Source organism: Puntigrus tetrazona, chromosome 18, assembly GCF_018831695.1.
Source record: "Puntigrus tetrazona isolate hp1 chromosome 18, ASM1883169v1, whole genome shotgun sequence".
In the NCBI taxonomy this organism is placed as follows: Eukaryota; Metazoa; Chordata; class Actinopteri; order Cypriniformes; family Cyprinidae; genus Puntigrus; species Puntigrus tetrazona.
In genome coordinates, this window is record NC_056716.1 from 6,008,086 (window position 1) to 6,036,017 (window position 27,932).

The following is a 27,932-nucleotide window of genomic DNA, read 5'->3' on the forward strand; positions in this document are numbered from 1 at the left end:
CTCCTACGTTGCTATTGAAATACTTATTGTGATACTTACCTCATGTGTTCTCCCCTAGTTCCTGTTGTCTCCTGGTGTGTGTTTCCTCCTGATGTCCTTTATTCCTAGAAAAATAAAGATAAGATATTACTCCTCTGCATTACGAAGTTTCAATCTGTCTACAAACTGATTACTCACCTGCACAACCACCTCCAGTGGCTATTATCTCTGCTGTGCACAATAAACGTTATCGTTTGTTATCATTTTACTCACCTCCTGTGCAGAGTCTGCTTCCATTATAAAGTACACCCTGGTACTGCCACAGGTTTGTATTTTTATTTTCAGTAAGTCCAATGCATGCCTAACATCTAGAGGACATTCTACAAAAATAGAATAGATGTAATAGTAATAGATATAAGTGATGTTTTATTCATTCCTTCATTCATGAATTCATTCCTTCATTCATTTTCAGAATCTCAAATAAAGTCAGAAATATATATATATGTATATGTATATGTATATGATATATATATATATATATATATATATATATATATATATATATATATATATATATAGTATATATATATATATATATATATATATTGTGATATATATGTATATATATGTATATATGTCCTTCTCAGAAAATTAGCATATTGTGATAAAGTTCATTATTTTCTGTAATGTTCTGATAAACATTAGACTTTCATATATTTTAGATTCATTACACACAACTGAAATAGTTCAAGCCTTTTATTGTTTTAATATCAATGATTTTGGCATACAGCTCATGAAAACCCAAAATTCCTTTCTCAAAAATTTGTTTTAATTTTTAATTACAAAAATAAATAATCATGTGATTGGAAGATGACATCCTGATTTCCAGGTATGTCCATTTGGCACCACCCACTCTTTTAAAAAAACACCCCACACAATCATCATTATAAATTAGTGAGCTGAGGGGGTGGGTGGATCAAAAAAGCAAGAGATGTGGATCACACTGTATATTTCTCTATACCTGTTCTTTAGCTGTATTTCTGCAACTTCAGTACTCACATCAGACACATGTCAGCTCCAGGGGCGCTTTCAATTGAACAGTGTGTACCAGGATGGGGACATTATTCTTGGAGGCCTGTTTCAGGTTCATTTCTTCACAGTTTTTCCAGATCTGAGCTTCAGAACAGAACCAGAACCACCATACTGTGAAAAGTGAGTCTGGATGAAAAAATGAATATTCTATAACAGCAATCAAGATGTTTTTAACATTTAAAACACATATTTACCTCAGTTAAATTGTTAAAATGCTGTCTTGCACAAATGTTAAACTCATATACGTGTGTGTGTGTGTGTGTGTGTGTGTGTGTGTGTGTGTGTGTTGAAACCACTGTTAATGTCAACATTTAACTTTTGTTTTTATTAGGTTTGATATGGAAAGTTTCCAGCAGGCACAGACCATGGCTTTCGCAATAAATGAGATCAATAAGAATCCAAACCTGCTGCCTAACATCACTCTTGGTTACCATCTTTATGACAACTGTGTGAGACTTGGAATGGCATTCCGGGCTGCTATATCTCTAGTTAGTGGGACTGAAAAGTCTTTCTCTAACCTTAACTGCACTGGCCCTCCTCCAGTGGTCGGTATTGTTGGGGATCCAAGTTCAACTCCTTCCATCGCTATTTCCAGTGTTCTGGGGCTGTTCCGAGTACCTATAGTAAGATAGGACAAAGTACAAATACACTGTATGCATTTTTGCACTTTTCAGTTAAATGTTGTGTGCTTTTCATCCATATATACCTGTGGTCTGCTTATTCCAGAAATAACTTAATGATTTGCATGTGCATAAAAAAAATAATAATTTTTTGAATTGTCAATCTGTTTTTTTTTCCTGTTTCATGTCTTCTCTCTCTCTGCATCTAAACTATTAGGTTAGTTACTATGCCACCTGCTCCTGTTTGAGTAACAGGAAAAAGTACCCCTCTTTCTTCAGAACAATCCCCAGTGATGCCTTCCAGGTCCGGGCTATGGTTCAGATCTTGAGACATTTTGGATGGACCTGGGTTGGTCTTATATACAGTGATGATGATTATGGTGTTTACGCAGCTCAGTCCTTCCAGCAAGAAATGCAGCTGTTTGGACATTGTATTGCTTTTTCTGAAATCCTACCCCATGATAACAACCCTAGAGATATTCACAGAATAATAAGAATGATTCAGGCCTCTACTGCTAGAGTGGTGGTTGTTTTTTCCACTTCATCTTTTTTGTTGCCTTTAATGGATGAAGTGGTGTCACAGAACATAACAGGCAGACAGTGGATTGCTAGTGAAGCTTGGGCTACTGCACCTGTATACCACACTCCACGTTTACTACCCTTCCTGGGAGGCACACTGGGCATTGCCGTTAGACGTGGTGAGATCCAGGGTCTTCATGACTTTTTGCTACGTATTCGTCCCAGCAGCGAACCAAGAAATAATATGTTGAGGATCTTCTGGGAAAATATGTTTAGGTGTAGTTATGAAACTGTGAAAGAGGGAGAGCAAATTAGAAAGGTGTGTACAGGACAGGAAGATCTGAGCACAACAAACACACCATACACGGATGTTTCTGGTTTGAGAGCACCCTACAATGTCTATAAGGCTGTTTATGCACTGGCACATGCACTTCATGACCTGATGCAGTGTAAGGAGGGGAGAGGGCCATTCAGTGGGAACAGTTGTGCTGATATAACCAACCTGAAACCCTGGCAGGTAATACCCACAGGTCTTTTAAAGATTCTCTTTAGGCATATAGACCAGCTGTATGTGGAAAAACTATTTATTTGCTTTAGATTAATACAGATTTTTCAAAAAATTATAATATCTGTCCTGTCTAAAAACTGTACAGCTGGTTCACTACCTACAGAAAGTGAACTTCACCACAGGATTTGGGGATCACGTGTCATTTGATAAGAATGGAGATGCTCTGCCCATCTATGATGTATTGAACTGGCAGCCGAGCTCTGATGGGTCAATAAGGATCTACACAGTTGGTGTAGTAACTGAAGGAGCGAAAACAGGGATGATGCTCAGACTGGATGAGGATGCAATATATTGGAACTTTGAGACAAAAAAAGTAACATTGCTCGTTAATGTCATCCTTCTTGCAGATATACAGTCTAAAATAATGTCAATACTATTATAATACAAAAGAAAAATGATTAATAGAGGCCAAGATTTTCATTATCTAAATGAGATGAAAAAGACATGGCTGATAACAGTTGTTGTCTCTTTCAGGCCCCACGGTCTGTGTGTAGTGAGAGCTGCCCCCTAGGAACCAGACGAGCTACACGCAAGGGTCTTCCTGTCTGCTGCTTTGACTGCCTGCCATGTGGAGATGGAGAGATTTCTAATACTACAGGTGTTTATTTTATTGATGAAATTGTCGTTTGAAAATTTAAAAAGTATCTTTGATGGATCTTACATTTTTACTCTTTATTACTTAATCACAGATGCTATTGAATGCACAGTGTGTCCAGATGACTTTTGGTCCAATTCAGACAATGATCAGTGTGTACCCAAAGAAATAGAGTTTCTATCCTATGAGGATCCACTGGGCATCTCTCTGACCACTGCTTCTCTGCTCGGCACTTGTGTCTGTGCTCTTGTGATGATCATCTTTGCTCTTCACCGTAACACTCCTATAGTACGAGCCAACAATTCAGAGCTCAGCTTCCTGCTGCTGGTGTCACTTAAACTGTGTTTTCTGTGTGTGCTGCTGTTCATTGGCCAGCCACAGTTATGGACATGTCAGTTAAGACATGCTGTGTTTGGTATAAGTTTTGTCCTGTGCATCTCCAGCATCCTGGTCAAGACTATGGTAGTAATAGCTGTGTTCAAGTCATCTCGACCAGAGGGTAAAGGAGCAATGAAATGGTTTGGAGCAGTTCAACAGAGATGCACAGTTCTGGTCCTAACAGCACTTCAGGTTGTGATATGTGCAGTCTGGCTATCAACTGCCTCTCCAACACCACATAAAAACAGCCAGTATACTCGCTCTAAAATAGTATATGAATGTGCTATAGGATCAGTGGCTGGTTTTTCTATGCTCCTCGGATACATTGGACTCTTGGCAGCAGTAAGCTTCCTGTTAGCCTTTCTTGCAAGAAATCTTCCAGATAATTTTAATGAAGCAAAGTTCATCACTTTTAGTATGTTGATCTTCTGTGCTGTATGGATTGCATTTGTTCCAGCATATGTGAGTTCTCCAGGGAAATATGCAGTGGCTGTGGAGATATTTGCCATTTTAGCTTCTAGTTTTGGATTACTGGTGGCCATATTTGCCCCAAAGTGCTACATCATCCTTTTACATCCAGAGAGAAACACAAAAAATGCCATCATGGGAAGAGAAACACAAAATAAATAGTTTAACATCATGCATTTCTCTGGTGTGAACATTCAAAATAATGAATCAATGCTTTGCTTGTAGACACATGTGTAAGCGTTTCTAGTTTTATTGTATGTAATTCAAACAAATAACTTACAGTAGGCCTGCATATGACTCCTACAATGCCTGTTTTGCATAACGTATTGAAACATGATCAGGTATATTCACATTAAACTGTAAAATAAATAAATAAATAATTTCATGAATCAATGTTTTTTTACTAGTTTTTAATTGAAGTTTATTATTATTATTAGTAGTAGTAGTAGTAATACTAGTATGATGATTAGTATTATTATTGTAGATCAGCATCTTCATCATATGCATAATAAAAAAATTATAAATACAAAATATAAGCTATTTATAACAGGGCTTGTGGCATCCATATTCTAGCATGTGCACCAGGGGCTGGAAACCATTGATATAAAAAAGGATAGATAAAAGGAAAAGGTGAGGTTTATGAGTTTATGAGTAACTAATTTGCATAACATGTTCTTGTGCAGTACAGCAAGTGCTTATCGACACATCGGTTGAATCAGAAAATGGAGGAGAACGTAATTGTAGCATGCACTGACACATGCATGTTTCATAAGGTTTTAAAGTTATGTCAACACTGACAGACATTCATTAAAATGTAGTAAAATCAGGTAATATCAGGGGCAGCTGTCACTGTAAAGGACCCCCTTGCCACAGTTCACCTCTGCAGGACAAGTCAGACAGGCTAAGTTTTTAAGGAATTTTAAGGAATTTTAGAATATTCTAAATCCTAATGTTAAATATTTCCATGTCACAACCATGATATATCAACTCCATCTTCAAATTTTTGAGGAAATTATTTTAAACATTACATATTTTTATTTTCCTGAAGCAGGTCAAATTAGCATCTAGCATCAACAAAAAAACAAAACGGCTACTACATGAAATCTTTTGGGGTTTTTTATATATTTAAAAAATACTTAAATGTCACTCTTGAATAACCCCTTTATAAACAATAACATACTTCTGTTATGTTTGTTTTGATACAGTAATTCATTGATTTAATGTATTTGATAGTTAAATAACTACAAATTCAGGTGTTGGTCACCACCGTAAAGTTTGGCAAATCCATCAGATGTGTCACCTCCGTCTGATAAATATTTTGATAATATTTCATTGCGATATTTCATGTTTGTTGTGAAATTGTTGGTCATATGTGAAAGTGTAATTTGTCTGCTATCATGAAAATGTGTTTTAAATGTTAAAAACATCTTGATTGCTGTTATAGATAGCATAGAAGTTGAAATTAGATTAATCAAAGCATAGCTCAGTAGCTTAGTACATATAAGATACATAAATGTAGATACGTTTTGCTCCCTGTTTTGTCCCACTTCTCAAGAATGACTGATTATCAAAATAAAGAACCAAGCCTCTGCTTTCAAACTAAAAAAAGGCTTATCACTTTTGACCAATAGGTGGCGCTGTTATCAAATCAATGTGCCGTGTTCTGCTCCAGTGGCACACGAAGATTGGTGTCAATATGTCAAAGCTTTGCAGAGATTTAACCACAGACATAATCTGGCATTATTCCTCAAATTTGATGCAGTGCTATAAAAAAAGGTTTTGTCTATGAACGTGAAATCCATAACTTTTGTCAGCACAATCTGATGATCTGATTTGATTTTGAAAATTGGACCAAGGATTGAGGAAGAGTTCGGAAAAAGTAGATTTTCAACATAAATCAAAATGGCAGACAGCACATTCGGCCCACAACGGCATCATTTGTATCTATATTGGAATATTTTGAGAACAGTTTCATTATAACAGGTTCAAAGCAAAAAATATTAGCATTTTTGGAAATGTCATAATTAATGGTTAATGAATAGTTTATTGCTCTTGACCAATAGGTGGTGGTGTTACCAGAATAATGTGGCCTGGCCAGTGTAAGGTAACAATGGCGCATAAAATGTTTGGTGTAAATATCTTTGCAGAGATACAGCCTCAGATGCAGTTTGGCATCTTTCCAGCAAATGCAACAGTCTAGGACAAGTCTGAAAAAGTAGGTTTTTGACATAAATCAAAATGGCAGATGAGAAGTTCAGCCAATTATGGCAAAATTGGTATAAATGTTCTCGACATGGATATCAACATCAGTATTATTGCTGTAATGATGAGTCAAAAGCGTTCGGATCCATTCACAAGCTCTTTAATGAGAATAGTCAAACAGGCAAAGTTCAGTGACAATAGCTGGGATAACGCAGGGCAGGCAGGGTCAGAAACAGAGTCAGACAATGGTCGAGGCAGGCAGACAGAATCAGAGTCAAGGTACAGGCAAAAGGTCAATGGGTAGGCAGCAAACAATCGGCAAAACGAAAACACAGAACAGGGTCAAACACGGAAAGACAACAATAGTACAAACGCTCAGAATTACCAGCCGGAGCAAGGATGAGACTTCGCGAGGAGTACAGTTTGGTAGCAGCTTATATAGTAGTCATGATGGGAAACACCTGGGCGAGTAATCAGGGCTGGAAAATGGCATTATGGGAAATGGAGTTCTGAGGACTAATATTCTGGGGAGGGTTCCCTCCGGTGGGCATCGGAGAGAGCCACAGAGGCGTGGTTCATGACAGAGCCCCCTCCCTGCGAGCGGCTCCTGAAGCGAGGAATGACTATACTCCGAGGTCTTCCCCGAGGACGGGGTGCAGGCCTGTCCGGATGATTCCGGGGGAAGTCAGTAGTTAAGGAGGGATCCAGGATATCCTGGGCATTAACCCAGGATCGTTCCTCTGGGCCGTATCCCTCCCAGTCCACAAGGTATTGCAAGGGAACAACGGTGGCTGAAAACCCAGGACACATTGAAATGGATGGCTTTCGAAGGGAGTTCTGTGCGTACTCAGCCCACAGCAGAAATTGACTCCAGTCCTGTTGGTTGACATGGCAGTAGGACCGTAAGAACCGGGTAAGTTCTTGGTTGAGTCGTTCCACTTGACCATTAGACTGCGGGTGGTATCCGGAGGTTAAGCTGACATTGATGTTCAGTTGAGAACAGAAGGCCTGCCACACTCGTGATGTGAATTGTGGTCCACGATCCGACACGATGTCCTCATGCAATCCGTAGAACCCGAAGACTTTGTTCATTAATACTTTGGCAGTTTCCCATGCCGTGGGTAGTTTAGGTTGCTGTACGAATCTGCAGGCTTTAGAAAATCTGTCCACAACTGTAAGAATAGTAGTGAAGTTGTGACGGGAGGTCGGTGACGAAATCCACAGCGATGTGTGACCATGGTCTCTGGGGAATGGGTAATGGTTATGGTTGGGTAATGGTTGTAACAACCCTGCTGGTCTTTGGTGAGATGACTTGGTTACGTTGCAAGTGGGACATTGCTGGACAAACCTTATTACGGCAGACCGTAGGTCGGGCCACCAGAATTTGCTGGTCGTTAATTGGAGTGTCGCAGCGATGCTGGGATGTCCCGCACTGGGGTTGTCGTGTACCCAGTGTAGAACACGGGTCCGGAGCTGCTGCGGTACATAGGTGAGTGTGGGTGGACATTCAGGTGGTGGAGGTTCGTGAACATGGGCCTCATTCATTTCTGTGATGATGTCCCACTGCACAGGTGCAACGACCACTGCTTGCGGAAGGATGGGTTCGTGGCTGGACGAGCTAGCTTCCTGGTCAAACTGCCTGGATAGTGCGTCTGCCTTGCCATTCTTGGAACCAGGAATGTAAGTGACCTTGAAATTGAACCGAGCAAAGAATAATGACCATCTGGCTTGTCTTGGGTTCAGTCGTTTGGCCGTTCGAATGTATTCCAAATTGCGGTGGTCTGTCAGTACGAGAAACGGTAGTCTTGCTCCTTCCAGCCAATGCCACCACTCCTCAAAGGCGGCTTTCATGGCGAGTAACTCTCGGTCGCCCACATCGTAATTATGTTCAGCGGGGCTAAGCTTGCGTGAGTAGAACGCGCATGGAAATAGTTTGGCGGGATTTCCGTGACATTGGGATAGTACAGCCCCGATGCCAGTGTTGGAAGCATCTACCTCTACCACTAACTCTTTCTCAGGGTCAGGGTGATGAAGAATGGGAGCAGTGGTGAATTTCTCTTTGAGGGCTTGGAATGCCTGAGTGCTCTCAGACGTCCATCTTAGTAGACGACTGCCCTTCTTGGTCAGAGAGGTGAGTGGTGCGGCTGTAGTGCTGAAGTTCCGAATAAATCTCCGGTAGAAATTGGTGAACCCTAGAAATCGCTGCATCTCCTTCAAAGTCCTAGGTTGAGGCCAGTGGATGACAGCATGAACCTTGCGCTCGTCCATGGTAACTCCTTCAGAACTGATGATGTATCCGAGAAAAGAGACTTGGGTCTGGTGAAATTTGCATTTCTTTACCTCGGCATAGAGCTGATTCTGGATGAGACATTCCAGGACAACTCTCACATGCTTCACATGGACCAGCATACTAGGTGAGCATACAAGGATGTCATCCATGTAGACAATAACAAATTGGTTGAGCATATCTCGGAATATTTCATTGACGAATGCCTGTAACACGGAAGGACTGTTGGAGAGCCCGAACGGCATAACCAAATATTCGTAGTGCCTGGTGGTCGTGGAGAAGGCCGTCTTCCACTTGTCCCCTTCACAGATTCTGATAAGGTTATATGCGCTGCGTAGGTCCAGCTTAGTGAAGTATTTGGCCTCTCGCAGTTGTTGGAAGGCAGCCGGTACTAGGGGCAGGGGATAGCGGTACTTTACAGTGACGTCATTCAAACTGCGATAGTCGATACATGGTCGGAGTCCTCCGTCTTTCTTCTTGACAAAGAAGAAACCCGCTGACGCTGGTGATGTTGAGGGTCGAATGAAGCCTTTTGCCAACTCCTCCTCGATGTAAGCCTTCATAGCGTCCGATTGGGGTTGAGACAGAGGGAACACATGGCCTCGGGTAGGAACAGCGCCAGGTAGAAGGTCGATAGCGCAGTCGTAGGGATGGTGTGGTGGCAACTTGGTGGCTTCCTGTTCGCTGAAGGCAGCCTCTAGATGTTGATATTTGGACGGTATTGCATGTGGGTCTGATGATAGAGAAGGTTCACATGTAGATGTTATCCGGTGAATAGGTTGGAAACATTGTTGAAGGCAGTTGTCTCCCCAACGAGTGATTTCTCTCTGGGACCAGGAGATAGCGGGTTGTGCCGTTCCAGCCAGGGAAGATGTGGGGAACAACAGGTCGTTGTGGGGAGTCGATGACGAATAAACACATTTTCTCCTGATGTAATGCGCTGGTTTGAAGAGTGATGTCTTGGATGACGAATTAGATTTTTCCTGATCCCAAGGGTCTTCCATCTAATGCTGCTACTGTCACCCCGGAGTTGCATGGAAGGAAAGGAAGATTATGGGTTTTAGCAAACGTGCAGTCCACAAAATTTCCCGCGGCTCCAGAGTCAACCAGAGCTTCAGTTACGATACAAACATCAGGAGTATGGGGAGGCCGCAGCCTTTCTGGAATGTGCTGGTCGATGGGAACAGGTGGCTCGTAAGTGACCGGGTTCTCCGCAGTAGAGACAAAGTTGATTTCTCATCCTCTTTTCACGCTCCTCCGGGGTCAACCGTGTATGGCCAAGGTGCATGGGCGCCTGGTCGAGATCGGTCTGTTGAAAGGTTTACGGTGATGAAGTTCGGACCTCCTGACGAGACCTCATCAGGTTGTCGATTCGGATAGCCAGTTCCATGAACTGTTCCAGGGTCCTTCCCTCATCTCGGCATGCCAGCTCGGTTTGTAGTTGTTTGAGAGGTTCTGGGTTCCATCCAGTCTGTGCAGCAAGAATGCGGAATGTTAGCGTGTAATCTGCCGCTGTGCAGTTACCTTGTTTTACAGAGAGCAGTTGTTCGCCAGGCTCCTTTCCTCCTGCTGAATGTTCGAACACCTTGTGAAACTGTTGCAGGAAATCGATGTATGAGGGGAAGGCAATTTGTCTGCCCTCCCACATTGCAGTAGCCCAATCCAAAGCTAATTCCAGTCAATAAGGAACATATCAGGGCCACCGTACTGTCCTCCGTGGGATATAACAGGGGTTGTTGTGTAATGAAAATAAAGCATGAAGCAGAAACCCCTTACACTTGGTAGGATTACCATCAAACTTCTCTGGTAGGGAAAGTCGAGGTGAAGCAGGGTTGTTACTCACATTCGCGATGTTCGGCATGGGAGGCGGAGCTGGCGGAGCTGGGTGAAAATGTGACGGCTTACATTGGAGGCAAGTGGGCAGGCTGTTGTTGGGCAGGGTCGTGAACAGAGTCCAGCCGATACAGAGCTGTGGTGGTGGTCTTCTGTAATGATGAGGATCCAGACAGAATCTTTAATGAGAATAGTCAAACAGGTAAAGTTCAATGACAATAGCTGGGATAAAGGGCAGGCATGGGAAACAGAGTCAGGCAATGGTCGAGGCAGGCAGACAGAATCAGAGTCGAGGTACAGGCAAAAGGTCAATGGGTAGGCAGCAAACAATCGGCAAAACGAAAACACGGAACAGGGTCAAACACGGAAAGACAACAATAGTACAAACGCTCAGAATTACCAGCCGGAGCAAGGATAAGACTTCGCGAGGAGTATAGTTTGGTAGCAGCTTATATAGTAGTCATGATGGGAAACACCTGGGCGAGTAATCAGGGCTGGAAAATGGCATGATGGGAAACGGAGTTCTGAGGACTAATATTCTGGGGAGGGTTCCCTCCGGTGGCCGTCGGAGAGAGCCACAGAAGCGCGGTTCATGACAATTGCAATAAGCAATTGTAAGCAAAGGTTATTAGCATTTTTATAAATGTCTTTATAACTTCTGACCACAAGGTCCTAACCTTTTTAAGTACCGTCAGGGCATGGTGCCAAAGTATCTAGTTTCTTAACAATATGTCAATGTGTTCATAATTGAAATATTTAATGAAAAAATTCAAAATGGCTGATGTAGGAAATTTAAGTCTGGTTTGACTAGGCATGCTCCACCGAATCTCCTGACCACTAGGTGGCACTGCGTTGAAATGCACTGTATGTATCCTCAGACCATGCTTGTTATAACAAACAAAACGTTTGGTCTCAATACAGCAAATCATCATAGAGATATGGCCTAACATGTCACATTAATTCGTTTACGCTTTATCCAAGAACGATTGGACAAATCAGCATGAATTTCATAACTTTTTGCCAGCATTGCCTGAAGAAGAACTAAATCAATTTTTCGAAATTTGGACTAATTATCTGGGGTGACTTTGAAAAAGTAGAGTTTTCAAACTACTAAAAAAATGAAAACAACTAATAATTTTCAATTTTTACTTTTTGTTGTTCATTCAGGGATTTCAGAGATTATTCTGTGCCTTAAGATTCAAAAGTTATTAGCATAAACATGAGTGAAATTTGAATAAGTGACTCCAAATTTGCGTTGGTCCTCTGTCTGTGTGCAAAATTTCAATAGGTGTCATCCGACCATTGTTGCTTAATAACACTGTAAATACAGTAGTAAAATGTAACACGCACATTAACCCTTAAATGCATGAATATTTGGGACTTTGCAATAGAAATCCTTTAAACACCAGAGTTACATATTATGACTGTTGTGAAACAAGAACTGTCAGCTTCAAATACCTGCATGCACTGTTTGATTATTAACAAAGCGATTTCTGAAGTAAAATGAGAAAGTGGAAAGTTAATTTAACACAACCTAGCTTAATAAAAAACACTTTTACACTTTAGTTTTGCCTGCTTTAATGGCTTACAACCACACTAAACTTACTTTTGATTCCACAGATCAGACATAAAATGTACTTATTTTGATACAGAGCATTTGTCTTTGTATTCCTTGCCTATGAGTTTGACAGTATCACTGTACCCTGGTACTGATGGAGTTTCTATTTTTTTTGTTTTTGTCAGCAGAAGTCCAATGCATGCCTGACATCTAGAGGACATTCTGGAAAAAAAAAAACATCACTGTCCAACAGAAGAGATGGGGACTGGAAGACATCCCCTGGACAAATGTTAATAATTTTTTCTTGTTTTACTATAAATAATGAAGAAGTTAGAAGATGACATCCTGATTTCCAGGTATGTCCATTTGGTACCGCCTGCTTTTAAAATAGCACCCTGCACAATCTTCATTATAAATGAATGAACAAGGGGGTGGGTAGTTTAGAAAAGGGAAGAAATGTGGATCACACTGTATATTTCTCTATGCCTGTCCTTTAACTGTATTTCTGTAGCTTCAGTACTCACATCAGACACATGTCAGCTCCAGGGACGCTTTCAGTTGAACAGCATGTACCAGGATGGGGACGTAATACTTGGAGGCCTGTTTATGGTTCATTTCTTTCCAGTTTTTCCAGATCTGAGCTTCAGAACAGAACCAGAACCGTCTCGGGTTACTTGACTGTAACCCTGTTCCCTGAAAAAGCGGGAACGAGATGCTGCGCTGAATGCGCTAATGAGAACGTCTTTTGTTCGACCGGTTGTTGAAGCACGTGTGTCAAACACGCCAAAGTTTGGCTTATATAACCTCGGTCAGGTGACGTCACCTGATCACGAACACCTGGAGGTTATAAATAGATGTGACGCGGAAACATCCTCAGGTCAAATTTTTGTCTGAAAGGACGTCCAGTCACGCCCACAGTGCGGCATTGAGGCGCAGCATCTCGTTCCCGCTTTTTCAGGGAACAGGGTTACAGTCAAGTAACCCGAGACGTTCCCTATCAAAAGCTACTCTCGATGCTGCGCTGAATGCGCTAATGGGAACGAGAATACCAACGCCGCCGCACTAGGAGTGTCTGGACCCCCAGCGTTGTGTAGTGTGTGCGCGCAACACTGAAGAGGTCTCAGACATTACTCTGGGATGTCGACTCAAGGACATGCGAGCCCGGAGTAGCATGGACATCCAAACTATAAAATCTAACAAATGTGTGCGGAGAGGACCAACCTGCCGCATCACAGACTTGCTGCAAGAGGGCGCTCTTGCTAAAGCCATCGACGATGCAACCCCTCTGGTTGAATGAGCTCTAACTCCTAGAGGCGAAGTTTGACCACGCGCCTCATAGGCTAGGGCAATAGCATCTCTCACCCAGTGTGACATAGTCTGTCTAGTGGCAGCCGCCCCCCGGTTGCGGCCACCATAGCATACGAAAAGCTGCTCTGACTTACGCCACTGGCTAGTGCGGTGGGCGTAGATCTGGAGAGCACTACTGGACACAGTAAGTGAAGTTTCTCCTGCTCCGGTGTCATGAATGGCGGAGAGCAGAAGGCTTCAAGGATGACCGGATTTATAGTCGAGAATGGAACTTTCGGAAGATAACTAGGGTGAGGATGCAAAATAGCTTTTACCAGCCCAGGGGCAAAATCTAGGCAGGATGGCGAGACTGACAGAGCCTGCAAATCCCCAATTCTCTTCAGAGAAGTAATAGCTGTTAGAAAAACCATCTTTAGGGTCAGAAACCTGACAGGCGCTGACTCTAGTGGTTCGAAAGGGGTGTCCACCAAGCCTTCAAGCACTATAGCTAGATCCCATGAAGGAACTGTCGCCCTACTGGGCGGCCTCAATCTCTTAGCTCCTCGAATGAAGCGAACAACTAGAGGGTGTTTCCCTATGGAAGCCCCTTCAATCAGAGCATGGCAAGCCGAAATGGCGGCCACGTAAGTTCTGAGAGTATTAGGATGTGTGCCTGAGGACATTTTCTCTTGCAGAAACTCTAGCACTGAAACAATCTGGCAGTAAACTGGGTCTGCATGGTGTGTTTTACACCAACTTTCGAAGATGTGCCATTTCATGGCATATGTTCTTCTAGTGGAGGGAGCCCTAGCGCTAAGAATAGTCTCTATTACATTGGCTGAAAGGCCAGCATCACTTAGTTGGTCCCTCTCAGGGGCCAGACGTGAAGATTCCAGAGCTCGGGACGGGGATGAAATATTGTCCCCTGTGCCTGAGAGAGAAGGTCCCTCCTCACCGGAATCGCCCACGGCGAGCCGTTGAGGAGAGATATTAGATCTGAGAACCATATTCTTCTGGGTGAGGGCACTGTAAGAGGCGAGACCCTGTTTGGCTTGGCTAGAACTCCGGGAGCAGAGCAATCGGAGGAAATGCGTAAAGACGCATTCTGGGCCACACATGGGCCATCGCGTCCAGACCCAGGGAGCTGGATGAGTCAGAGAGAAGTAGAGGGGACATTGTGCTGTCTCCTGTGAAGCAAAGAGGTCCACCTCCGCCCGTAAAACCTTTCCCAGATTTGACTGACTACTTCGGGGTGGAGTTTCCATTCCCCATGTGTCACAGCTTGTCTGGACAGCAAGTCTGCTCCCCTGTTCATGTGACCGGGAATATAAATCGCCCTGAGGGACAGGAACTTGTCCTGCGCCCAAAGCAGAACCTGCTGCGCTAGCTCGTTCAAGAGGCGCGACCGCAGTCCGCCCTGGCGATTTATGTAAGAGACTACTGCCGTGTTGTCCACCCGCACTAGGACATGGTAGCCTCTCAACTGCTGGAGGAAGTATTTCAGGGCCAGAAATACAGCCTTCATTTCGAGGCAATTGATGTGCCATTCGAGAAGATGACCTCTCCAGATCCCTTGGGCTGGACGGCCATCTAAGACCGCTCCCCAAACCGTGAGGGATGCGTCTGTCGTTAGCATCTTGCGACGACAACACGGACCTAGGTATCACTGTGGAAGCAGCTGCCATGAGACCTAGAACTCTCTAAAAGTGATGAAGAGTGACTTTCTGGCCTAGCTTGATGCTCTTTAGGGTGTTTAGAATGGATTCGAGGCGTGCAGGAGACAGCTGTGCCTGCATCAGGGTCGAATCCCATACAACCCCCAAATATGTTGTCCTCTGAACAGGGGAGAGAACGCTTTTCTTGGCATTGAGTCTCAACCCCAGCGATCCGAGATGAGCTAGGACGACATCCCGATGTCGAAGCGCAAGCTCTTGAGACTGAGCCAGAATCAGCCAGTCGTCTATGTAATTTAGAATGCGGATGCCCTGGAGTCGTAAAGGAGCCAGAGCTGCATCCATGCATTTTGTGTATGTGCGGGGTGACAATGCTAGGCCGAAAGGAAGAACCCGATACTGGTAAGCTTTGCCCCCGAAAGCGAACCTCAGGAACTTCCTGTGTTGTGGCAATATTTCTATGTGAAAATATGCGTCCTTTAGATCGATTGTCACAAACCAATCGCCTGGTTGGATTTGAGAAACAATCATTTTTATTGTTAACATCTTGAACTTGTATGTTCTGAGGTGATGGTTCAATCCTCGAAGATCTAAAATCGGACGCAGCCCCCCATCTTTCTTGGGAACGAGAAAATACCGGCTGTAATAGCCTGACTGTCTGTCTGGTAGAGGAACACGTTCTATGGCCCCTTTTTCCAGCAGAGTTTGCAACTCCTGTATCAACAAATGCGCTCGTTCCGGTTTCACGGAAGTGAAAATCACGCCGTTGAAACGCGGAGGACGATATGCGAACTGAATCCTGTAGCCTCTTTCTATGGTCTTTTGGACCCATGGGGAGATATTTGGCAGAAGCTTCCACGCTGCCAGCTTCTCTGAAAGGGGCACTAATTTTGACACTTCGTTTTGTTGGGGTTGTTAGATGTTCGCGTCCTGAAAGCGTGGCAGGAGGCGCATCAACATCCAACGTTTCGTTGGAAACCGTTGCTCCCCGAAACACCAGTGGCGGCGGAGATTGAACAATGGCTTCCTGAGGGTGCCGGGAAGGAGCATTTATTCTCTGTTGGAATTTTTCGCGCCTCCCGGGAGGCACCCCACGGTGCTGAGTGCACCAGCATCAGGACTTCTTCTTTGCGGAGATTATGCTCCGCAGGTCCGGTCTCCTTGAGGCGGACTGTGAAGCTTGGCGAGCCGCACCCCAGTCTCTACGAGGGGTGCTCGGCTCGCCACACTGTCCCCTCTGTGCCTCACGCCTCAAAGGAAACGGACCTGGTCGGGACCGGGTGGCCGACGGTCCCGACTCTTGAGCACGGCGGGGAAGAAACCTCACGAACGCTTCCTCATAGCGTTTCGCCTCCCGAAACCTAGTGGCGACGGCATTAACTGAGTCGCCAAATAGGCCGGAAGGCGAGACAGGGGCATCAAGGAGGATGGCGCGGTCTTTGTCCTTGATGCCCGTGAGGTTGAGCCACAGATGTCTCTCCGTGGACACCATAGCAGCCATAGGCGGCCTGCCCGTCTGCTTAGTCGCACGGAGAGACAGATCTGTGGCTCGGCGCAGTTCTAAAAACGCCTCTTCATCTATGGACCCGCCTGTGCTCAAGTCCTTCAGCAGATCAGCCTGGTACGCCTGCAGGACCGCCATGGTGTGCAGGGAAGCACCAGCCTGACCCGCTGCCTGAAAGCTTTCCCCACCAGCGAAGATGTCATACGGCACGGCTTGGTGGGGAAGGTCGGTTTTTTTAGGGACGATGAAGTTCCAGGGAGAGATAGCCCGCAAGCGTCTCTTCCACCCGGGGCATCATCGAGTAGCCCCGTGCCTTCGCATCCACGATAGTCGAATAAATCGACGTCGATGGCACGAAGACACGGGACGAATAAGGCTTACTCCACGAGCGCACCAACTCCTCGTGGAGATCGTCAAAGAAGGGGAGAGACCGTCGCTGAGGCCCCTCCCCCCGGCCACCCGACAGAAATCTGTCGTCTAGTTTCGAGCGCTTGGGGTTCTCTCGCTCCTGGGGCCAGTCTAGATGTAATCTTTCGACTGCATGAGTTACCACCTCGAGTAGCTCCTCGTACGCTTTATTGTCGCGGGAGGAGCGCTCTGTGGTGGCACTTTCTGCTTCCCCAGAAGCAAGAAATGAAGTTTCCTCGGTCCGTTCAGAAGAAGCGCTGGGGCGCGATAGAGAAACGGACGCGAGGGCTTCGCGATCCGGCGAGAGCGCGAGAGAAAGGGGCTGGTCCGTCTCACGCGGCTCAGCCGGATCGGCACGCGATCCACTCGATCTTCCTTTAAAAAAGGCGAGGCGCAGCGAAGCACCTTGATGGAAAACAGATCACAGTGCTCGCACTCGCCCTCGAGCCCGAGGATCGCGTGCTCTTCCCCCAAGCACTCGAAACAAAAGTTATGACGATCGTCCTCGGAGAGCTGCCTCTGGCACGGAGGCAAGCATCTCCCTTCCTGATGCGTCATACTTTTTTTTCTTTTCTTTTATATATATTTTATATATACTTTTTTATTTAGTTATTTATTTTATTTATTTTTTTTCTCCTTCTTCCTCACACACACTCACACACAATGCGGTCCTTGAAGACAAAAGACCTGAGGATGTTTCGCGTCACATCTATTTATAACCTCTAGGTGTTCGTGATCCAGGTGACGTCACCTGACCGAGGTTATATAAGCCAAACTTTGGCGTGTTTGACACACGTGCTTCAACAACCGGTCGAACAAAAGACGTTCTCATTAGCGCATTCAGCGCAGCATCGAGAGTAGCTTTTGATAGGGAACACCATACTGCGAACAGTGAGTCAGGATTCAGATTGATTGTACAAGTACAAATAAGTAGAGAGAAATAGGAAAAAAAAGAAGGAAAAATAATATGAAATATGAAATATGAATTTTCTCCTTTCTTGCTTTTACCTCAGATTTGCTCAAATTATGCCTTGATAAAAATAAATGAATATAAACCACTGTAAATGTCAACATTTAACTTTTGTTTTTCTTAGGTTTGATATGGAAAGTTTCCAGCAGGCACAGACCATGACTTTCGCAATTGATGAGATCAATAAGAATCCAAACTTGCTGCCTAACATCACTCTTGGTTACCATCTTTATGACAACTGTGTGAGACTTGGAATGGCGTTCCGGGCTGCTATATCTCTAGTTAGTGGGACTGAAAAGTCTTTCTCTAACCTAAATTGCACTGGCCCTCCTCCAGTAGTTGGTATTGTTGGGGATCCAAGTTCAACTCCTTCCATCGCAATTTCCAGCATTCTGGGACTATTTCGAGTACCTATAGTAAGATGGAATGAAAAGAGTACACTGTATGCATATTTTTGCAATTTTCAGTTAAATGTTGTGTCTATTTCAACCATATATAGCCTTGATCTGTTTCTTCAAGAAATTACTTTATCATTGGCATACACAAGAAAAAAACCAAAAAAACACCAATAATTTTTTTGCTGTGCTCTTTTTTCATGTCTTCTCTCTCCATCTAACATTTTAGGTTAGTTACTATGCCACCTGCTCCTGTTTGAGTAACAGGAAAAAGTACCCCTCTTTCTTCAGAACAATCCCTAGTGATGCCTTCCAGGTCCGGGCTATGGTTCAGATCTTGAGACATTTTGGATGGACCTGGGTTGGTCTCATCTACAGTGATGATGATTATGGTGTTTACGCAGCTCAGTCCTTCCATCAGGAAATGCAACTGTTTGAAAATTGTATTGCTTTTTCTGAAATCTTACCCAATGATAACAACCCTAGAGATATTCAGCGTATAATGGGAGTGATTCATGCCTCTACTGCTAGAGTGGTGGTTGTTTTTTCCACTTCATCCTTTTTTTTACCTTTAATGGATGAAGTGGTGTCACAGAACATAACAGGCAGACAGTGGATTGCTAGTGAAGCTTGGGCTACTGCACCTGTATACCACACTCCACGTTAACTACCCTTCCTGGGAGGCACACTGGGCATTGCCGTTAGACGTGGTGAGATCTAGGGATTTTATGACTTTTTGCTACATACTCGTCTCAGCAGTGAACCAAGAAATAATATGTTGAGGATCTTCTGGGAAAATATGTTTAGGTGTAGTTATGAAACTGTGAAAGAGGGAGAGCAAGTGAGAAAGGTGTGTACAGGACAAGAAGATCTGAGCACAACAAACACACCATACACGGATGTTTCTGGTTTGAGAGCACCCTACAATGTCTATAAGGCTGTTTATGCACTGGCACATGCACTTCATGACCTGATGCAGTGTAAGGAGGGGAGAGGGCCATTCAGTGGGAACAGTTGTGCTGATATAACCAACCTGAAACCCTGGCAGGTAAGACCCACAGGTCTTTTAAAGATTCTCTTTAGGCATATAGACCAGCTGTATGTGGAAAAACAATTTATTTGCTTTAGATTAATACAGATTTCAGACAAATATATAATATCTGTCCTGTCTAAAAACTGTACAGCTGGTTCACTACCTACAGAAAGTGAACTTCACCACAGGATTTGGGGATCACGTGTCATTTGATAAGAATGGAGATGCTCTGCCCATCTATGATGTATTGAACTGGCAGCCGAGCTCTGATGGGTCAATAAGGATCTACACAGTTGGTGTGGTGAATGAAGGAGCGAAAACAGGGATGATGCTCAGACTGGATGAGGATGCAATATACTGGAACTTTAAGACAAAAAAAGTAACATTGCTTGTTAATGTCATCCTTCTTGCAGATATACAGTCTAAAATAATGTCAATACTATTATAATACAAAAGAAAAATGATTAATAGAGGCCAAGATTTTCATTATGTAAATGAGATGAAAAAGACATGGCTGATAACAGTTGTTGTCTCTTTCAGGCCCCACGGTCTGTGTGTAGTGAGAGCTGCCCCCTAGGAACCAGACGAGCTACACGCAAGGGTCTTCCTGTCTGCTGCTTTGACTGCCTGCCATGTGGAGATGGAGAGATTTCTAATACTACAGGTGTTTATTTTACTGAGATGAGTATTGTTTTAAATTTTGGAAATTAACTCAGTTCCATCTTACATTTTTACCTTCTCTCTCTGACTTAATCGAAGATGCTATTGAGTGCACAGTGTGTCCAGGTGAGTTCTGGTCCAGTCCAGATAAAGATCACTGTGTCCCGAAAGAAGTAGAGTTTCTGTCTTTTGAGGATCCACTGGGCATCTTTCTGACCACTGCATCTCTGCTTGGAACTTGCTTTTGTGGTCTTGTGATAATAGTCTTCACATTTCACCGTAACACTCCTATAGTACGAGCCAACAATTCAGAGCTCAGCTTCCTGCTGCTGGTGTCACTTAAACTGTGTTTTCTGTGTGTTCTGCTGTTTATTGGCCAGCCACAGTTATGGACATGTCAGTTAAGACATGCTGTGTTTGGTATAAGCTTTGTCCTGTGCATCTCCAGCATCCTGGTCAAGACTATGGTAGTAATAGCTGTGTTCAAGTCATCTCGGCCAGAAGGTAAAGGAGCAATGAAATGGTTTGGAGCAGTTCAACAGAGATGCACAGTTCTGGTCCTAACAGCACTTCAGGTTGTGATATGTGCAGTCTGGCTATCAACTGCCTCTCCAACACCACATAAAAACAACCAGTATACTCGCTCTAAAATAGTATATGAATGTGCTATAAGATCAGTGGCTGGTTTTTCTATGCTCCTCGGATACATTGGACTCTTGGCAGCAGTAAGCTTCCTGTTAGCCTTTCTTGCAAGAAATCTTCCAGATAATTTTAATGAAGCAAAGTTCATCACTTTTAGTATGATAATCTTCTGTGCTGTGTGGATTGCGTTTGTTCCAGCATATGTGAGTTCTCCAGGGAAATATGCAGTGGCTGTGGAGATATTTGCCATCCTAGCTTCTAGTTTTGGATTACTGGTGGCCATATTTGCCCCAAAGTGCTACATCATCCTTTTACATCCAGAGAGAAATACTAAAAATGCCATCATGGGAAGAGAAACAAAATAAATAGTTCTGAAATACACATTCTGCCTGCATATCTCTGATGTATGAACCTTCAAAACAATAAACCAATAAATACCCTGCTTGTAGACATATGTGTGTTTCTAGTTTTTATTGTATTTAATTCAAACAAATGAATTACAGTACATGCAGATGACTCATGCAGTGTCTGTTTTTCATACTGTATTGAAACAAGTTATATTCACTGAAGTAACATTAAACTGTAAAATAAATAATTTTATTAATGTATTTACTATTTAGTGCTATTTATTTTTTTATTATTAGTAGTAGTAGTATTTTATCAGCATACCCCTCATATTCATAACAAAAAAAAAAAAATGCTGGAAGTCATTGATAGAGAAAAGGGTAAGACATAGGAGGGAAAAATCCAGGTGCCCCTGGATAGTTATATCTACAGGTCTGGTGAGGGCTTGTGGAGGTGAGATGCAGAAAAAGAACCAGACACTGCGCAGGAGAAATGTGAAGAAGGTTGGGGCCAGCAGGCTTTGCTCAGACGGATAAGATAGAAACTAATGGAGAGAAATTAGCAGACTGGAGCAAAATACACAGATTGTGTATTGCTTTATTTCGTTTGTCCTGAATTGTTAAAAATACTTAATTTCGTACCTTCATGTGCAAATGCTGTCTAAAATGAGATAAGTCAGTGTAATGCAATTAAAAGACAATAGAAACCTCATAGAAAACTCTCAATCTCAATCAAAAGATCCCCTAAATTCCACCTCAAGTGTTTTGCTATTTGATATGGACACAAGTACATTGTACTTATGTTTTTTTGATGCATGTACACAGTAGTTAAGGCAACCTAATATAAAAGGTGACCTTCTTCTCCAGTTAAAGGACTGATTTAGAAAAATATCCTAAACACATCAGTATGTGTTTAATGGGAAAACAAGTTTAGGGAAATTTGTACACACATATTGCATGATACAAAAAAAAAAATTCTTATGCGCTAAACAATGTAAAGACATGAAAAAATACTTTTTTTCTGCCTCCCAGGTGGATATTGGAATAATTAAACAATTAATAATATTAATGAAACTGGACAATATGTTCAGGGCGAATTTGAGAAGCACTTGCACTAAATAAATACGAAAAACAAACGTGGCTGTGACTCAGAACAGCTTTATTATAAGAAAACAGAATGACAAAACAGGAAGGAAGTTGTCATTTTCCCATGAGAAACCTTTTAGTGTTGTTTTCTGGCTTGAGTAAAATAATGTAACATTTTGGGACAAAGATACAAAACAAGAGTCCAAAACTAGAGGCCAATATGGCAAAAATTTCCACAGCTACACTGTACTTCCCCGGCGAGCTGACATACGCCGGCACAAACGCAATCCACACAGCGCAGAAGATCAGCATGCTGAAAGTAATGAATTTTGCCTCATTGAAGTTATCTGGAAGTTTACGGGCAAAGAAGGCTAGCAGGAAACAGACAACAGCCAGAAAGCCGACGTAGCCCAAAACGCAGCTGAATCCCACAACCGACCCAACTGTGCACTCAATGATGACCTTTGACCCTTGGATTCCGAAGTTACGGTGAGGTGAAGGTGGACTAACGGAGAGCCAAACGGCACAGATGACCACCTGAACACCGGTAAAGACCAGAACACTTCCTCGCTGTTGACCTGGTCCAAACCATTTGATAAGACCCGAGGATCCGGGTCTAGTGGAACGAAATGCAACGAGAACCACAATCGTCTTGACCAGAATACAGGAGACGCACAGGACAAAACTGATCCCAAACGCGGCCTGTTGAATCCTACACGACCAGAGCGACGGCTGGCCTACAAACCCCAGCGAGCACAAGAAGCAGAGCTTGAGAGATAGAAGGAGCATGAAGCTGAGCTCCGAGTTGTTGGCTTTGACTATCGGAGTGCTCTTATGGTACAGGAAGATCACAGCTACTGTAGCTGTGATGACGATTCCCGAAACAGCGAGACTTATGAGCGAGATGCCCATTGTTTCTCTAACGGAGAGGAACTCGGTCTCACGGGGCACACATTCATTTCTGAAACTATTAGACCAGAACTCTTGGGGACATCGATAGCATTTTATTGAGCCTAAGGAAAAAGTTTAAATAAAAAGAGTAACATTAAAAATGTATGGTATTTCGTGCCTTTATAAATAAGTGCTTTTAAGAACTTTTAAGACCTGTAATGTTACTGATTTCTCCCTCCGTACAGGGCAGGCAGTCAAAACAGCACACTGGCAGACCCTTCTGAATGGCTTTACGTGTCCCAGGGGGACACTCAGAAGTGCACACGGACACCGGCATCTGGAAACACATATTACACCATATATTACACCTTTTTCATATTTGAGCATTTTTGGTATTTTGTTCTGTTCTGTTCTGTTTTTGTAAATCGTTTCGATTTATATTAAAGCTGTCAAGAGATTTATAGCATGTAAAATAAAAGTTCTTGTTTACAAAATACATGTATTTGTGCTGCACGCATGCATGTGTATATTTAAAAAAATATGTTTTTATTAGTGCTGTCAAATGATTAATCGCGACTAATCGCATTCAAAATAAAAAAATGTGTTCACATAATTTATGTTTACCATGTATATTTATTGTGTATATATAAATACGCACGCATGCATGCATATATTTAAAAATATATGCAATTTTTATGTTTTAAATATATTTATATATACATGTAAATATATACATGATTATATATATTAATTAAATATATAAATGTTTATGAATAAATAATAAATATACAGAGAACACACACATGTATTATGCAAATAAAAAAGATGATTTAGTATGCAATTAATCACGATTAATCTTTTGACAGCACTAATTTTATATTAAAAGCCCATCTCACCTTCCCGGAGTCTCCAGGCCATGAAATGGCAGACTCATTAATAATAAGTTGGTTCCCATCCACTCGTCCAATAGAAACATACTTGAGCGAACCATCAGGAGCTTTCTGCCAGTTCACCAAGTTATAGACAGGTGGGATGCTGCCATCCAGGAAATAAAACTCCTCTCCCGACTGAGTGGTGAAACGAACTTGTCCGATTTTCTGTAAAAGCTGAACATGGCAGGAAAAGAGAACATTTAATATGTTTGGAAAAACCATATGATTGATGTTTGTTTGTTTTACAAAAAAGGGACAGAGTACATCAATCAGCATTCATGAATGTAAACGTACCCAAATTAGCCCGAAGTCTAGTTTTCATTGCTAAGATGTTATTAGACCAAAAAACTAGAGATGTAAAAAAAAAGGGGAAAAAAGAAAAACTATAACAACAAAATACAGACAAAATTATAAACAACTCTAATACAACTAGAAAACAAATTATAAAAAATAAAGAAGTACATGAATAGTAATAATACATTATATATGAAGCTTATATATGAGCTTATTAAGATAAACAACATTCTTGTTCACGTGAAGACGTCATTTCTTAAAAGCATGCTGAAATGAGTTACATGTGCAAAGAAAAATTATATATAAATATATATATATAAAAATATATATATATATATATATATATATATATATATATATATATATATATATAAAGAATTTTAATACAGATTTTTACAAACTAAAAATACTAACTACTAATACTAATAAATACACTTTAACTGCAAAGTTCCCTTACTTAGAGGTTGGTGCATATAAAACAAACACAGATTTATTATTATATATATTATATATATATATTTTAAAAATTCACATGAGACGCATACCTGTGCTGGAGTGATGTTGTCTGGAGAGGAGCACTTTAGTTTTATTTTAGGATCAGAGTTATTTTGCGGGGTGCACTCCAGCAAGGAATGAAGTGCGTGAGCAACGGCGTATACTGCTAAATAAATATTATACGTCACTGTCAGATGAGAAGTATCGGTAAATGGATTCTGAACCCCCTCCAGACTCTCTGTGCCATCGCACACAGGCAGGGCTTTCTGAAAAGCCTTGGAACTGCTTTCCCTAAGGCTACAGCCAAAAGTATTTTCCCACAAGGTCTTCAGGAATTCATCATCAGGGTAGCGGGCAGGATGTAGCTGCCGGAGATGCACATCAAAACCAGGTATAGACGCGCTTCTCAAAGCTACACCCAGCGTTCCTTTAGCGATGGTGTAGAGCTGGGGTTTGCCCAAAAGATAGGCGCTAGTGCTCCAAACCTCGCTGGCCAGGAATAGCCTGTCCGTCACGTTCCTGCGGATCAATTCCAAAAGAAACACCTCTACATCCATAAACCAGGAAAACACCAGGATCACGCGGGCAGAAGAGGCTTGGACTGTTGCGGCAGCACGGGCTACATCCTTCGCTAACTGCTCCCTGTAGAGGGTTTGAAAAAAGGCCAGGCAGATACCCGTGCCCTTGATCTCCTCCTCAAACACCTGCACAGCCCCACGTCCGTAGTCGTTATCTGCAACCACGGCTCCGACCCAGGTCCAGCCGAAGCGTTTGGCCATCTGTGCCATGGTGCGTGCCTGAAAGGCATCACTGGGGATAGTGCGGAAGAAATTAGGGTACTTTCGTTTGTCACTAAGACACGGGCAGCTGGCCAGGTAGCTGATCTGCAAGCACAGTTCAGAGAATGTTGGACAGAGCATGCGTTTAAATGTTATATTGCATGTTTACAATTAACCAAACATCAGTTTTAGCATTGCAACATTTCTTGGGTAATATGACCTCACCACTGCGATCTGCAGGGGACTCAGGGTCCTGGACAGAAGAACGCTTTGAGTAGAAGAAGAATCTCCAATGATGACCTTGGCGGGTCTAGCGGTGCCGCAGGTTTTGTTTCCTCCACTGATCATTGACATAGCTGCCGTCAGGCTGTGGGGGTAACGGGAACAGCTATCCATTATGTGGTAACCCAGTCGGACCCCCGGCAATAGAGATGGGCTCCGGTTAATTTCTTCAACTGCAAATACAATCGCCTGAACCCAGGGCACAGAATTTTCCTGAAAACTAGCAGCAGACAAACAATTGTAATTGTTATATATAGTATTTTAATATGTATAAATAGTAAATAATGATGCAATAATGCAAATACATTCAAAATAGTCTAGCATTTTGGTAGCATTTTGCAGTTAGTAATGTGTTTCTATGTTCATATCATTAGTATGTTTTGTGTTTAAAAAAAGCCACTGAAGTGTAACACTACAAAAAAGTGACTGCAGATAAACTTAAATTTAAGTTAAAATCAAGATATTTTGAAATGATGGGTAAAAAAACATGTTTAAAAGTACTTTAAAGTATTTAATATGATAAAGTATGTTACACACGCTAGCTAATGCATTTACCAGAATAAACTTAACAATAAGCAATAAATGGCTTAAAATTTACATTAAAATTACATTTTGCATTAAAATTACAGTAGCTGCCTATTGCATTTACATAATTACAAACTGTAAGTACAGGCTGTTCCAAAACTTACTTACACGGTAATTCTAAAGTACATGAAACTATTCTGTTTCATGCAAGTACAACAGCTACTACTAAATACCTAATTAGGAAATAACACTGTATTTTTACACCTGAAAAATAAAGTGTTACTTAATTTGTAATAAATATAATTCTATAAAGACATCAGTAAACCAATAACCATAAATACATTGCGTTTAAATGTTCATACATGCATTATAAAAATGCAGCGATCAAATACAATGACCCCATGTAATTGACAGGTGTGCGAAGCAAAGGGAATTAGAAGGAAAAAGGGCATATCACTCACCCTAAGCACGGCGCTAATTCAGTTTTTCTGGTGAAGCTCAGGTCAGGAGTTTTAGCAAGGTTATGTACATCAATGAGAGCACCAACAATCACGTCACCATCCTGGTAGAAACCGTTATCATCTAAGTTCTTGGAAGCATCCAAGTTCACACACCTTTCCTGCAAAGCCTCTTCTACCACAGAAAACCCCATCCCAGCTGCACACAGCAGAAGCACCAGTACAGAAAGTGGGAGCAACAATAGGACTCGTACAGACATGGACAAAGTTTGGCGTTACCAGCTCTTCCTGCACACTTGTGTGCAAAGGGCAAGAAGAGATATTTCTTTTGACCATAATCCCAAAAGAGCAGTAGAAAAACAAGGGCCAGAGAAAACAACACAGGGCCAAATTGCACCTCCTATGAGTTACGGAATTAAAGACAATTACACAACAATTTGTAATGAGTTCACGGTTAGATAGAGCTGCATAGGGACATTCGGTATTCTTGTAAGTGTGTGGCAGTGCGACACAGCTATCTTCAGTCTTACAACAACAAAGCCCCATCTGCGAGAAAACCTGATAATTACAAAATCTCATCTGAAAATACACTTCTGTCTAACGTCAGCATGAGGCTGTTTTTTTTTGTTTGCTATTAGGGAATACGTGTTTACAACTTTTTGTAGCCTGGACATCGGAGGGAAACATAAGTAAAGCATTGCCAAAACAAGGACTGAAAAAATACAGAATAAAAATTACAAATGGATATACTGTAATTAGACAAGCAGATAACAGAAACCACACAAGAGTAGCTTTTTCCTCATAGCAAACATTTCATAATTTTATTGCATTGGTAGGAAAATGCTTACACTCATCTTGGATGAGCAACAATAAAAAGAACAACGGACTAGATGCCTTTAAGCACAGAGGAGTTGAAAAAAAGCTTGGTATTTTTGTCTCTTTAAAAAGAAAACTAAATATTAAGTCTAACAAATGTTATTTTTGCTCTCTGTATCAAAGCAATTATAGAAAAATAAAACTTTAACCATACAGCTTTAGAACATGAAGAAGAGTTTCAAACTTCTTTAAATTCATGACTAATAGAAAGCAAGCAAGTCAGAGCAAGCAGGTAAATGTGCTGTATTGCATTCAATACAACAGAATCATTCTGTGCAAAAATCAGAGCACAGCATCTA

The 27,932-nt window shown here is 42.2% G+C and overlaps 3 protein-coding genes across 3 annotated transcripts; 2 read left to right on the top strand and 1 right to left on the bottom strand.

Annotated features, from left to right (window-relative positions):
* The first annotated feature begins 964 nt into the window (after positions 1-964).
* LOC122362598 (extracellular calcium-sensing receptor-like) lies at positions 965-4,434 on the top strand. Its single transcript, XM_043264136.1, has 6 exons — positions 965-1,191; positions 1,403-1,694; positions 1,909-2,727; positions 2,864-3,091; positions 3,253-3,376; positions 3,468-4,434. The coding sequence occupies exons 1-6, from the start codon at positions 971-973 to the stop codon at positions 4,379-4,381; spliced, it is 2,598 nt and encodes an 865-aa protein (XP_043120071.1). The 5' UTR covers positions 965-970; the 3' UTR covers positions 4,382-4,434.
* Positions 4,435-12,463: 8,029 nt separating this feature from the next.
* LOC122362599 (extracellular calcium-sensing receptor-like) lies at positions 12,464-21,036 on the top strand. Its single transcript, XM_043264137.1, is given in 7 exon segments — positions 12,464-12,768; positions 17,843-17,862; positions 18,066-18,357; positions 18,566-19,384; positions 19,521-19,748; positions 19,910-20,033; positions 20,129-21,036. Coding segments are annotated over 7 exon segments (2,604 nt in total). The 5' UTR covers positions 12,464-12,555.
* A 16-nt stretch (positions 21,037-21,052) lies between these two features.
* LOC122362597 (extracellular calcium-sensing receptor) lies at positions 21,053-27,888 on the bottom strand. Its single transcript, XM_043264135.1, has 6 exons — positions 26,761-27,888; positions 25,718-25,994; positions 24,764-25,597; positions 23,889-24,098; positions 23,206-23,329; positions 21,053-23,114 (listed from the first exon to the last, which is right to left on the bottom strand). Exons 1-6 carry the CDS (start codon positions 27,015-27,017, stop codon positions 22,216-22,218), a joined length of 2,601 nt encoding a protein of 866 aa, XP_043120070.1. The 5' UTR covers positions 27,018-27,888; the 3' UTR covers positions 21,053-22,215.
* Between the last annotated feature and the right edge of the window lie 44 nt (positions 27,889-27,932).